This window comes from Microcaecilia unicolor, chromosome 9 (assembly GCF_901765095.1).
Source record: "Microcaecilia unicolor chromosome 9, aMicUni1.1, whole genome shotgun sequence".
Lineage (NCBI taxonomy): Eukaryota > Metazoa > Chordata > Amphibia > Gymnophiona > Siphonopidae > Microcaecilia > Microcaecilia unicolor.
In genome coordinates, this window is record NC_044039.1 from 212,291,463 (window position 1) to 212,305,879 (window position 14,417).

The 14,417-nt window shown below is 46.5% G+C and overlaps 1 protein-coding gene across 3 annotated transcripts in view; it reads left to right on the forward strand.

Annotated features, from left to right (window-relative positions):
- Positions 1 to 14,417, forward strand: part of GALC (galactosylceramidase) — a 152,818-nt gene that overhangs the window by 1,613 nt on the left and 136,788 nt on the right. For all 3 annotated transcript variants that reach the window (XM_030214067.1, XM_030214065.1, XM_030214066.1), the window contains exon 2: positions 8,912 to 8,980. In XM_030214067.1, coding sequence (XP_030069927.1) covers positions 8,912 to 8,980 — 69 coding nt within the window. The remainder of the gene's footprint in view (positions 1 to 8,911; positions 8,981 to 14,417) is intronic.

Below are 14,417 nucleotides of genomic sequence, written 5' to 3' on the forward strand. Positions count from 1 at the left end.
GCCATTTTGTAGAGGTTAGAGTCTGACTGATTCACTGAGTCTGTGGACAGGTGTCTTTCATACAGGTGACCATTGCCGACAGCTGTCTGTCATGCAGGTAACGAGTTGATTTGGAGCATCTACCTGGTCTGTAGGGGCCAGATCTCTTACTGGTTGGTGGGGGATCAAATACTTATTTCCCTCTGCAGAATGCAAATAAATTTATATACTTTCCACAATGTGATTTTCCGGATTTAATTTGTGATGTGCTATCTCTCACTGTTACCAATAACCTACCCTTCAATTATGGGCTGCTCATGTCTTTGTCAGTGGGCAAACTTACAAAATCAGCAAGGGATCAAATACTTATTTCCCCCACTGTATATGAATATTTATATAAGCCAATCCATAGACCCCTGAGGAAGGCCTGGGTGGCCGAAACACGGACCGTGTAGGGTCTCGTGCAATAAATTTGGCTTTTTTCATTCATTTTTTGAGTCTGGTTCTTTTGAGTTCTTCCGTTTTTTTGCTTCTTCCATATGTTTCATAGTAACATAGTAGATGACAGCAGAAAAAGACCTGCACGGTCCATCCAGTCTGCCCAACAAGATAACTCATATTTGCTGCTTTTTGTGTATACCCTACTTTGATTTGTACCTGTGCTCTTCAGGGCACAGACCGTATAAGTCTGCCCCGCCTCCCACCATCGGCTCTGGCACAGACCGTACAAGTCTGTCCACCACCAGCCCCGCCTCCCAACCACCGGCTCTGGCACAGACCGTATAAGTCTGCCCCGCACTATCCCCACCTCCCAACCACCAGTCCCACCTCCCAACCACTGGCTCTGGCACAGACCGTATAAGTCTGCCCCGCACTATCCCCGCCTCCCAACCACCAGCCCCGCCTCCCACCACCGGCTCTGGCACAGACTGTATAAGTCTGCCCAGCACTATCCCTGCCTCCCAACCACCAGCCCCACCTCCCAACCACCGGCTCTGGCACAGACCGTACAAGTCTGTCCAGCACTATCCCCGCCTCCCAACCACCAGCCCCGCCTCCCACCACCGGCTCTGGCACAGACCGTATAAGTCTGCCCCGCACTATCCCCGCCTCCCAACCACCAGCCCCGCCTCCCACCACCGGCTCTGGCACAGACCGTATAAGTCTGCCCCGCACTATCCCCGCCTCCCAACCACCAGCCCCACTTCCCAACCACCGGCTCTGGCACAGGCACAGACCGTATAAGTCTGCCCAGCACTATCCTCACCTCCCCACCACCAGCCCTGCCTCCCAACCACCGGCTCTGGCACAGACCGTATAAGTCTGCCCAGCCCTATCCCTGCCTCCCAACCACCAGCCCCGCCTCCCGATCTTGACTAAGCTCCTACTGTCATCTACTATGTTACTATGTATTCAAAATAAAGCTGTTCTGCGTTTGATAGACTTGCTTTTCAAGTAAAAGCAGTATGAAATAGCCAAGCCCTGGCTTGTTTCTAGCTCAAATGGTCTGTTAGCATTCTGTATAACTTTCATTCAGAAAGGAGGCTAAAACATAACGGGGCTATTTGTAGTCTGCTGGTAATGCTTCCTACAGTCAATTAACCTGTTAATTTTTTTTTGAAGCCTACTTTACAAAAGAAAAGATTTGAGGTTGTGGTCAGGGGCTCCTTAATAACTTCTTTTGTTTGGTGTCCTGCCTGTGTCAAAATTGGGAACATGAGTATTTAGGTTTATCTTTGAATCTATGGACTCAAATTTTGTCAAAAGAAATAACTGAAAATTCATTCTTTCTAGAGGGAGCACGCCATTGAAGTCGCTGAGTGAGCATACTTTATGAGATGGTAAAAAAATATAAAGTGAGACCTCAAGGAAGTGTAGGAACTAGGACGTGAGCCTTCTGTATTGTCTCACTACTGTAGGTGTTTTACGTGCAGAGATTAGAATTCTAACATACCATTTGAGCTAGAAACAAGCCAGGGCTTGGCTATTTCATACTGCTTTTACTTGAAAAGCAAGTCTATCAGAGGCAAAAAACAGCTTTATTTTGAATACATAATTTTATTACTTGCATTTTTTCTATGTTAATGTTATTTTGTTTTTTCAAATAATATTTATTGATAAGCAACCAAACAGAATAAATAGATCAGTGTGGGGTACTTTCTTATCTTAATATTGTATTTAGGGCTGTACCGAATATTCGTATTTGATTTGATTCAGCCCCGAATACATTATTTGTATTGAAATGAATAGTGATTTAAATTTGAATAATTCAGGGCTCTACTGTGCTAGATCCTACTGAAATTATCACTTGAATACTGATTTCAAGTTGCTTATTTTATTATTTGCTATGTTAAAGCTCAGTGTCCATTATTCGGCTGAATAATATTTTTCATTATTTGTATTCAGCTGAATAGTATAATATGGTATTCGGTATAGCTCTAATTTTATTATTAGCAGAATGATTGTTTCTATGTGTCATACACGATCCTAAGCTATATAGGTGGGTAGTGTGAAACTGAATACATAAAAAAGCAGTTTACATATAGGTGTTAGAAGTTAGGTTTTGTAGGGTGAGATAAATAATACCTAGGGCAACAAGTACCCACAGATTACTTATACCAAGATTCCCTGATGTATAAGTCTGCCTAACAGACTCACTAGCTCTGTCTAGGGTGAGATACAGGAATCTTGCTTCTGGCACCTCTCCAGGTGTTTCGGTGTGTAGAGTGAAAAAGAAAGACACAGCTGATATATATATATATATATATATATACACTGGTGGAAATAAGTATTTGATCCCTTGCTGATTTTGTAAGTTTGCCCACTGACAAAGACATGAGCAGCCCATAATTGAAGGGTAGGTTATTGGTAACAGTGAGAGATAGCACATCACAAATTAAATCCGGAAAATCACATTGTGGAAAGTATATGAATTTATTTGCATTCTGCAGAGGGAAATAAGTATTTGATCCCCCACCAACCAGTAAGAGATCTGGCCCCTACAGACCAGGTAGATGCTCCAAATCAACTCGTTACCTGCATGACAGACAGCTGTCGGCAATGGTCACCTGTATGAAAGACACCTGTCCACAGACTCAGTGAATCAGTCAGACTCTAACCTCTACAAAATGGCCAAGAGCAAGGAGCTGTCTAAGGATGTCAGGGACAAGATCATACACCTGCACAAGGCTGGAATGGGCTACAAAACCATCAGTAAGACGCTGGGCGAGAAGGAGACAACTGTTGGTGCCATAGTAAGAAAATGGAAGAAGTACAAAATGACTGTCAATCGACAAAGATCTGGGGCTCCACGCAAAATCTCACCTCGTGGGGTATCCTTGATCATGAGGAAGGTTAGAAATCAGCCTACAACTACAAGGGGGGAACTTGTCAATGATCTCAAGGCAGCTGGGACCACTGTCACCACGAAAACCATTGGTAACACATTACGACATAACGGATTGCAATCCTGCAGTGCCCGCAAGGTCCCCCTGCTCCGGAAGGCACATGTGACGGCCCGTCTGAAGTTTGCCAGTGAACACCTGGATGATGCCGAGAGTGATTGGGAGAAGGTGCTGTGGTCAGATGAGACAAAAATTGAGCTCTTTGGCATGAACTCAACTCGCCGTGTTTGGAGGAAGAGAAATGCTGCCTATGACCCAAAGAACACCGTCCCCACTGTCAAGCATGGAGGTGGAAATGTTATGTTTTGGGGGTGTTTCTCTGCTAAGGGCACAGGACTACTTCACCGCATCAATGGGAGAATGGATGGGGCCATGTACCGTACAATTCTGAGTGACAACCTCCTTCCCTCCGCCAGGGCCTTAAAAATGGGTCGTGGCTGGGTCTTCCAGCACGACAATGACCCAAAACATACAGCCAAGGCAACAAAGGAGTGGCTCAGGAAGAAGCACATTAGGGTCATGGAGTGGCCTAGCCAGTCACCAGACCTTAATCCCATTGAAAACTTATGGAGGGAGCTGAAGCTGCGAGTTGCCAAGCGACAGCCCAGAACTCTTAATGATTTAGAGATGATCTGCAAAGAGGAGTGGACCAAAATTCCTCCTGACATGTGTGCAAACCTCATCATCAACTACAGAAGACGTCTGACCGCTGTGCTTGCCAACAAGGGTTTTGCCACCAAGTATTAGGTCTTGTTTGCCAGAGGGATTAAATACTTATTTCCCTCTGCAGAATGCAAATAAATTCATATACTTTCCACAATGTGATTTTCCGGATTTAATTTGTGATGTGCTATCTCTCACTGTTACCAATAACCTACCCTTCAATTATGGGCTGCTCATGTCTTTGTCAGTGGGCAAACTTACAAAATCAGCAAGGGATCAAATACTTATTTCCACCACTGTATTAGCTTTATTATGGATAAGAAAATAGAAATACTCTGCGCTAGCTTATGCAATAAAAATATCCCTTACTGATATGAGCACTACCGAAAATATATTGTCTAAACTACACTCTGATTATCCTGAGACTAAGTACGGTAATGATTGGAACAGTTCAAATGATAACCTAATAATCCTTATGAAACTTATCACATCTTATGCAAAATACACATTAGCTGCTTTCCCTGACCAAGAGCTGACATAAACCAGTCGTACTTAGATAAAACCACTGCCTAACCCCAGACCAGGAAATATATCACTGTGATCTTACCACGCTGTCGTGATGACGGCTTCAGATAAGACCGGAGCAGAATCTCCCCAGACGCTATTTTAGCTGTCTGTGTCTTATGTAGTGCAGGTCTTTATCAGCCCACGTAGGTTCCCGTCACTCCTTTGGTTATCAGAGCCAATATCTCTGCCACAGGTATTTGCACCAGGATGCAGGTCACGATGTTGGTATCATACAAAGTCTCTGGCTCCCCCGAGCCTTGCTGGATCTCTCAGGTCCTCTTACCAGTTGCCCCTCTTCCAAGGGTCTCCCACTCACCAACTTACTTCTGTTCCCGCTTTCCCCGTACCTCTCCGTGTGACGGTAGGAACCAATCATGATCTTGTCCAGTTCAGTACATGGGCAAGAAGAGTTCTTTGTTTTGTGACCTTGGAGAATGGTAACTTCTGGAGCCATATCTGCCTCCCTACTCCGTTCTCAGGGTGATAGAAGGGGGTGTTTATAACACAGACTCTCCTTGGCTTTAGCAAGCCTGTCAGTGATTTTCCACAAGCTGAAGCTGGATCTTGCTGACACAGAGAGGTTGCAGCAGCCATCTTATTATACCAAGATGTCATAGGCTTGTATAGGCCAAGACCAGCTTAGGCTAGATCACAGGGAAATACCCCTACAGTTTGAAATACTGTAAAAAAAAAAAACAAAACAGGTTCAACTTTCTTTACAACTTAGAAATTAATTTGCAGCGCATTCTGGTACCCAGTACTACGTAAAAACCTCCAAAGGGAGCAATGTGAAAAATTTAACACCTGGTATATTCGGGGCTGGGGTTCTTGAAACCTCATTCACCTACAGTTTCAGTGCTTGGTACCTGCCCAGACTGGAGAGCTGTTACAGATAGAACTTACTGGCAGGGGGGGATCAGAGGTTGAAAAGTAGGGACCTCCCCTCCCCCACACACGCACAAGCGCACCCACCCAAATAAAACTTAAGGAAATATTTCCCAGGCTGGCTAACCTTTCTGCACAGCTGCAATTGGGTAAGTAAGGAGACATAGAAATGAAATGTCACTCGACCTGAGTTCAGTCTTTGGACTGTCAGATTTCCCATCTGTTTAATCCATTACCCTTACTCCTAATTTGTTCATTATTCTGACTTCCTCCTCAGTGTTAATCAGTTTAAAATCTAGTAAACAACCAGTTAAAGGATTATAGCAGTACAGCAGAGGTTTCAATCATCATGTGAATGGTTTTTAAACTGCCAAACCCTTAGCGGAGATTGGGTTGCTATGCCGGTAATTGGGGAAACAAAATGGGAGCTGGGCAGACTTCTACGGTCTACCCCCTGATCGTGACTGAATAGATAGGGATGGGCTGGAGTGTAAATTTTAAGGGGCTTTGACGTTAGCTTCAGAACTTAGTACAAGAAGAGTGCTGGGCAGACTTAGCGGTCTGTACCCTGAGAAAAGCAGGGACAAATCAAACTCGGGTATACATATAAAGTATCACATACCATGTAAAATGAGTTTATCTTGTTGGGCAGACTGCATGGACTGTTCAGGTCTTTATCTGCCGTCATTTACTATGTTACTGTGTTACTCTTTGGGGTTCTACATGGAATGGTTGAAAGATAGGAAGCAGAGAGTAGGATTGCGTGGCCAGTATTCTCAGTGGAGGAGGGTAGTTAGTGGGGTCCCGCAGGGGTCTGTGCTGGGTCCGTTGCTTTTTAATGTATTTATAAATGACCTAGAGATGGGAATAACTAGTGAGGTAATTAAATTCGCCGATGACACAAAATTATTCAGGGTCGTCAAGTCGCAGGAGGAATGTGAACGATTACAGGAGGACCTTGCGAGACTGGGAGAATGGGCGTGCAAGTGGCAGATGAAGTTCAATGTTGACAAGTGCAAAGTGATGCATGTGGGTAAGAGGAACCCGAATTATAGCTACGTCTTGCAAGGTTCCGCGTTAGGAGTTACGGATCAAGAAAGGGATCTGGGTGTTGTCGTCGATGATACGCTGAAACCTTCTGCTCAGTGTGCTGCTGCGGCTAGGAAAGCAAATAGAATGTTGGGTGTTATTAGGAAGGGTATGGAGTCCAGGTGTGCGGATGTTATAATGCCGTTGTATCGCTCCATGGTGCGACCGCACCTGGAGTATTGTGTTCAGTACTGGTCTCCGTATCTCAAAAAAGATATAGTAGAATTGGAAAAGGTACAGCGAAGGGCGACGAAAATGATAGTGGGGATGGGACGACTTTCCTACGAAGAGAGGCTGAGAAGGCTAGGGCTTTTCAGCTTGGAGAAGAGACGGCTGAGGGGAGATATGATAGAAGTGTATAAAATAATGAGTGGAATGGATCGGGTGGATGTGAAGCGACTGTTCACGCTATCCAAAAATACTAGGACTAGAGGGCATGAGTTGAAGCTACAGTGTGGTAAATTTAAAACGAATCGGAGAAAATTTTTCTTCACCCAACGTGTAATTAGACTCTGGAATTCGTTGCCGGAGAACGTGGTACGGGCGGTTAGCTTGACGGAGTTTAAAAAGGGGTTAGATAGATTCCTAAAGGACAAGTCCATAGACCGCTATTAAATGGACTTGGAAAAATTCCGCATTTTTAGGTATAACTTGTCTGGAATGTTTTTACGTTTGGGGAGCGTGCCAGGTGCCCTTGACCTGGATTGGCCACTGTCGGTGACAGGATGCTGGGCTAGATGGACCTTTGGTCTTTCCCAGTATGGCACTACTTATGTACTTATAATTGGGATTCTGGAATCTTGTAACTCTTTAGGATTCCAGAATCTTCAGAACGTTTAGTACAGGAAGAGTGCTGGGCAGACTTCTACGGTCTGTGCCCTGAGAATTGCAAGGACAAATCAAACTCGGGATCACATACCATGTAAAATGAGTTTATCTTGTTGGGCAGACTGCATGGACCATTCAGGTCTTTATCTGCCGTCATTTACTATGTTACTATGTTACTCTTTGGGGTTCTACGTGGAATGTTGCTACTAATTGGGGTTCCGGAATCTTGTAACCCTTTAGGATTCCAGAATTTTCAGAACTTTTAGTATAAGTACAGTACTGGGCAGACTTCTACGGTCTGTGCCCTGTGAAAGGCAAGGACAAATCAAACTCAGGTATACATATAAAATGTCACATACAATGTAAAATGAGTTTATCTTGTTGGGCAGACTGGATGGGACCGTACAGGTCTTTATCTGCCATCTTTTACTATGTTAGTGCACAATAGCTGGGTGGATTTCTGACATTTTAACGAGGGATGGATGGACAATTTTTTTGTTTTGTTACATTTGTACCCCGCGCTTTCCCACTCATGGCAGGCTCAATGCGGCTTACATGGGGCGATGGAGGGTTAAGTGACTTGCCCAGAGTCACAAGGCGCTGCCTGTGCCTGAAGTGGGAATCCAACTCAGTTCCTCAGTTCCCCAGGACCAAAGTCCACCACCCTAACCACTAGGCCACTCCTCCACTGTTGCTACTATTTGAGATTCTACATGGAATGTTGCTATTCCACCAATGTGGTCGCGCAGGCTTATGCTTCTGTGAGTCTGACGTCCTGCACATACGTGCAGGACGTCAGACTCACAGAAACAGAAGCCTGCACAGCCTTCTACATGGAATGTTGCTAATGGAATAGCAACATTCCATGTAGAATCTCCAATAGTAGCAACATTCCATGTGGAATCTCCAATAGTAGCAACATTCTATGTAGAATCTCCAATAGTAGCAACATTCCATGTGGAATCTCCAATAGTAGCAACATTCCATGTAGAATCTCCAATAGTATCTATTTTATTTTTGTTACATTTGTACCCCGTGCTTACATGGGGCAATGGGAGGGTTAAGTGACTTGCCCAGAGTCACAAGGAGCTGCCTGTGCCTGAAGTGGGAATCCATCTCAGTTCCTCAGTTCCCCAGGCCCAAAGTCCACCACCCTAACCACTAGGCCACTCCTCCACTCCACAATGGTTTTCTGCTCTGGTGAAAATGGACCATTTAATGCGGTGCTTCAGCAGCTGTTGGCATTGTACAGTGTTTATCTAGTCTTCGTATGTTTTGGAAGCAGTGGCAGGCCTTTCTGTGTCTCTGGCCACCTGTTTTCTGAATGCCTGATATAGTTTCATGTACTGAAAACACATTAATCATTGACAGGCTTGTTCAAACCACCATTGTTCTTCAAACAGAAAGGAAACCTGTGTGTTTAGCATTGAATCCTTTTCTTTTATCTAAAGTATGTGGATAGTCCTGTCTCTTATTTATTTATTTTTTTTTTTCAGGCAACTTCTCGACTTCTGGTGAATTACCCGGAGCCATACCGCACTCAAATCTTAGATTATTTGTTTAAGGTAAATGTTTTTTGCTTTCAATGCTTGCTTGCATAAGGTGAAGAAATCACGGTATCGAGCTGCAGTCACATGCAGAAGCAATTAAAGTTGAATGTTTGTTTTGCGGGCGGAGAGAGGGCTTATAGAAATGGTCATTATGTGGGAATTTTTTTTTTCATTCCACTCTGTTGTTTACCAGACATGTCTTTGAATAATATTAAGAAGATTCTTTCTAAAATGAAAACTATTCTTTCCTGATTTTGGAAATACGGTATCGGAGGTGGTTACATACGCACCTAGAGGAGCCATATTTTCATAGCACTTAGCCTTCCAACGTTTCATAGGTTTCTGTGGAACTTTGGAAGGCTAAGTGCTTTGAAAATATGCCTCCTAGTCTGTCAGAAAAGACCAGTAAGGTCCGTGCAGTCTGCCCATAGTACTTTTGGTAGAGTGTCTTTAAGCCCCAGTTAATCTCTGGCATCCTGTTTTCTTCTTTACTGTGAAGGAGCCGTTGTGCTTTTCCAGAACATTCTTGGGTTCTGTTTCAAATATTACATAAGTACATAAGTAATGCCATACTGGGAAAAGACCAAGGGTCCATCGAGCCCAGCATCCTGTCCACGACAGCGGCCAATCCAGGCCAAGGGCACCTGGCGAGCTTCCCAAACGTACAAACATTCTATACAATGAAGCCATTGTGACATCACTAATGAGGTTGGCTCTTATTGGTGGAATGAGCCACTATGACATCACAATAGGTTAAATCACTGCTCTATGTAATAAAAGTGAGCCAAGTAGAGGACATAAGTACATAAGTAATGCCACACTGGGAAAAGACCAAGGGTCCATCGAGCCCAGCATCCTGTCCACGACAGCGGCCAATCCAGGCCAAGGGCACCTGGCAAGCTTCCCAAACGTACAAACATTCTATACAATCAAGCCATTGTGACATCACTAATGAGGTTGGCTCTTATTGGTGGAATGAGCCACTATGACATCACAATAGGTTAAATCACTGCTCTATGTAATAAAAGTGAGCCAAGTACAGGACATAAGTACATAAGTAATGCCACACTGGGAAAAGACCAAGGGTCCATCGAGCCCAGCATCCTGTCCACGACAGCGGCCAATCCAGGCCAAGGGCACCTGGCAAGCTTCCCAAACGTACAATTCCTTGTCATCAAGCAGATGCAGCCATTACAGATGGGCCGTGTCCATCAACCAGCAGAGGGAGACAGAGAGCACACCCCCTCCAGTGCCCCACACCAGCCCGCTCCACCGCCTCTCCTCAGCATTCTCTATCTCCCCTAGCAGAGTGGGAGTGTGATCCACTGGGAGGTCATTTCTGCGTCTTCCACCTTCTCTGTCAGGATATATTTTTGTAGTATAACTCTGTTATACTTAACAATTCTCTTGGTACTTGTCCGTATAATGTTTGAACATACAATATCTACTTAGGGCAAGCAATCTCTCTACTATATTGATAACTATAAGATAATAGAGGAAAAGACTTCAGAAACTCGGTAACAGCTGGCCATACTTTTAACAAGACAGCTGAGCGCTCTGCTCTGCGTGGCTAAATTTGTGCTCGCGAGTTCACTTCAACTCTCGGCGGCCATTTTGAATCAGCGCCGAGATCACCAACAGGAAGGATGCATGCAGGGCAGCGCTGCGGGCAGGAAACAGGGGGCTCTTTCCTGCCCCGAAGGCGGGTAAATCCGGACATATGGTAACCTTAGTATTGCCACACCGGGGACCACTAGTGCGGTTTGATAAGAGGCTCTAAGTTTGTATCTGATGAAATGAGAAAGTCTTTTAGCCCTCTAAGGTCACAACTGCAGTGGGATTTGAACCAGCTTTTGCTGGTTCTCAGCTCACTGCACTAACGATCGGGTAATTCTTCTGCTCCTATAGGTAGCACTAGCCCCTGTGACACCCCCCCCCTCCCCCTTGAGGCATTCAGGGGTCTGATTACTGCTGTAGTGAGGTTATCAATAGAAATCAAACAAAATAAAACATGGAAAAGAAAATAAGATGATACCTTTTTTATTGGACATAACTTAATACATTTCTTGATTAGCTTTCGAATCTGTAGTGAGGAAGCAGCCATGTGGCTGGATCCGTGATGAGGCTGTGACCTTATGGGGCTTAACTGCCTTCAGCATGTTCTACGGAGATTAAACAATACTATTTTGGTTAGACTCCTGTGCAATTGAAATGTGCAATCTAAATCCACAGAAACATGATCGTAAATGGCCCTGAGTACCTGAAAAATAGGATGATCCTCCACACACTGCCAAGGACACCAAGGTCCTCCCAAGGACTTTCATAAGTACATAAGTGTTGCCGTACTGGGAAAGACCAAAGGTCCATCAAGCCCAGCATCCTGGTTCCAACAGTGGCCAATCCAGGTCACAAGTACCTGGCAAGATCCCAAATATGTACAAAACATTTTATACTGCTTATCCCAGAAATAGTGGATTTTCCATAAGTTCATTTAATAAAGTCTATGGACTTTTCCTTTAGGAAGCCGGCCAAACCGTTTTTAAACTCCTTCAAGCTAACCACCTTTACCACATTCTCTGGCAACGAATTCCAGAGTTTAATTACATGTTGAGTGAACAAAACTTTTCTCCAATTCGTTTTAAATTTACTACATTGTAGCTTCACATCCACCTGTTCCACTCCACTCATTATTTTATAGACCTCTATCATGTCTCCCCTCAGCCGCCTTTTCTCCAAGCTGAAGAGCCCTAGCTGCTTTAGCCTTTCCTTATAGGGAAGTCGTCCCATCCCCTTTATCATTTTTGTCGCCCTTCTCTGCACCTTTTCTAATTCCACTATATCTTTTTTGAGATGCGGCAACCAGAATTGAACACAATACTCAAGGTGTGGTCGCACCATGGAGTAATACAAAGGCATTATAACATCCTCATTTTTGTTTTCCATTCCTTTCCTAATAATACCTAACATAACATTCTATTCCATATCATCAAGCTGATCAATCCATAGACTGGTGGGTTGTGTCCATCTACCAGCAGGTGGAGATAAAGAGCAAACTTTTGCCTCCCTATATGTGGTCATGTGCTGCCGGAAACTCCTCAGTATGTTCTCTATCTCAGCAGGTGGTGGTCACACACAGCAGCAGCTCTGGCTAGGCCTCCAAGCCTAATCCTTAGGTTTTGTTGAGGCCTGGGGTTGAGGGCTCTTTTGAGCAAGTGCAAACCTGGTGGTGCCAGGTCCCTCCTTTTCTCCCCCCTCCCGCTGGCTCCGTTAAAAAAAAAAAAAAAAAAAAAAAAAAAGAAAATTTTAAACGTCCTTAAAGGCGTTTATTTCGACGTTTATTTAAACGTTCATTGCAGCTACTCACTGGGACACCAGTTCGTTACAGCTCGGAGCGGCAAGCAGGTAATTTTACCTTTTTATAGCGGGCAGGGGGTTCCCCGATTCTTCTCCTCGTGGCATATGGCGTCGGAGGGCGAGGGCGCAAAGGGTCGCTCCCCGGATCGCTTGAGCGCTTCTAGAGGGGATGCGGGGGTCTTACAGCCTGATTCGCCCTTGTTGGGTGACAGTTTCGTGACCGAGGAATGTCCCGGTCCTTTCTCCGGCGTGGCGGTTTTTCCCGCCATAAACGCCCATCCCCCGCTCCTCGCCTTCGCCATCTTGGCCGGCCACGCGGCTCGGACGGCTTCTTCGTGGGCCGCCCTTGAGGTTGGAGACATTATTGCCATGAACGCCCTTAATTTGGGTGACGGCACAAAGCGGCTAAAGATAAGCGCCGTTCTTCCCGCGCGGCTCCTTCGCGGAGTGTCGCGCCGGACGCCATTTTGGATGCGCAGCATGTCTCTCCCCCGCTCTTGCGAGCGCCGGTTGAGGGTGCGTCTAGGGCTGTTGCCCAGGCTGCGGAAGTGCACAGTCTGGGGGGGTTTCTCCCCCGAGTTTGTTTTGCTGCTGCATCAGGCTTTCCTCATGCAAAACGCTGCCCCTGCTCCCTCTTCTGGTAAAGAGGTTGAGGTTCCCAGAGGTAAACGCCCTCTGGTTGATTTCCAGGCCTTGGAGGACTTTGTCTCCTCCGATGTAGATGAGGGCAGCGTGTCTGAGGTCTCCCAACGGTCCTTGATGGATTCCCGCTCAGATGGAGCGGATGACCCCTCTGCAGCGCGGCTTTTTAGCTCAGAGGATTTGCCCAACCTGTTAGTGCAGGCCATGGGCATTTTGAAGATTTCCTCTCCGGAGGACGTCTCTCCCTCAGCCCCTGTTGGCTCTGCCATTATGCTGGGGATGAAGCGCCCGCCTAGAACCTTCCACGTGCATGATGCCATGCACACCTTAATTTCGGCTCAATGGGATGTCCCGGAAGCGAGCCTCAAAGTGGCTAGGGCTATGTCCCGCCTCTCTCCTTTACCTGAAAGTGAACGTGAGGCCTATCTGTGGCCTACCGTGGATTCTTTAATCACTGCGGTGACTAAGAAAACGGCTTTGCCGGTGGAAGGTGGCACGGCCCTAAAGGACGCCCAAGACAGAAGATTGGAGGCGGCCTTAAGGTCGTCCTTTGAGGCGACTGCTTTAAGTTTGCAGGCCTCGGTTTGCGGTGCCTATGTGGCCAGGGCGTGCCTGACTATGGTGCAGCGGGCTTCCCCCTCGGATCATTCCTTGAGGGCTGATTGGCCGGCCCTGGAATCGGGCTTAGCCTATTTGGCAGACTTGCTGTATGTTGTCTTGAGAGCCTCAGCTAAAGGCATGGCTCAGACAGTCTCTGCGCGGCGGTGGCTTTGGCTGCAACATTGGTCTGCTGACCACGCCTCTAAATCCCGCCTGGCTAGATTGCCTTTTAAAGGCAAGCTGCTCTTTGGGGTCGAGCTGGACAAAATCGTGACCGATCTCGGCACGTCTAAGGGCAAGAGGTTACCAGAGGTCAGGGCTCGGGCTAGTACCCGTCCCGGTCCCTCCAGAGGACGGTTTCAGGAAGCCCGTCGGTACCGCCCGGGCAGGCCGGGCTCCTCTGCTCCCTCTTCCTTCAAGAGGAATTTCTCCCCCAAGCAGCATTCCTTTCGCAGAGACCGCCGTCCCGGAGCTGCTCCCTCCGGTCCTCCCCCAGGGTCTTGTACCCAGTGACGGGGCCTTGGTCCACGCCCCAGTGCAGATTGGAGGACGGCTGTCCTCGTTTCGGGGTGAGCGGACCACAGTAACTTCACACGCTTGGGTGCTGGAAGTCATCAGAGACGGCTACAAGCTAGAGTTCTGCCGACCCTTAAGAGACGGGTTTGTACTCTCTCCCTGCAAGTCTCCGGTCAAAGCTGTGGCAGTGCAGCAGACCTTGGACAACCTGATCCGCCTGGGTGCGGTCGTTCCGGTGCCAAAAGATCAGATTGGCAAGGGACGTTACTCCATTTACTTTGTGGTTCCAAAGAAAGGAGGTCCTGTCCGGCCTATCCTCGACCTCAAAGGGGTCAATCGG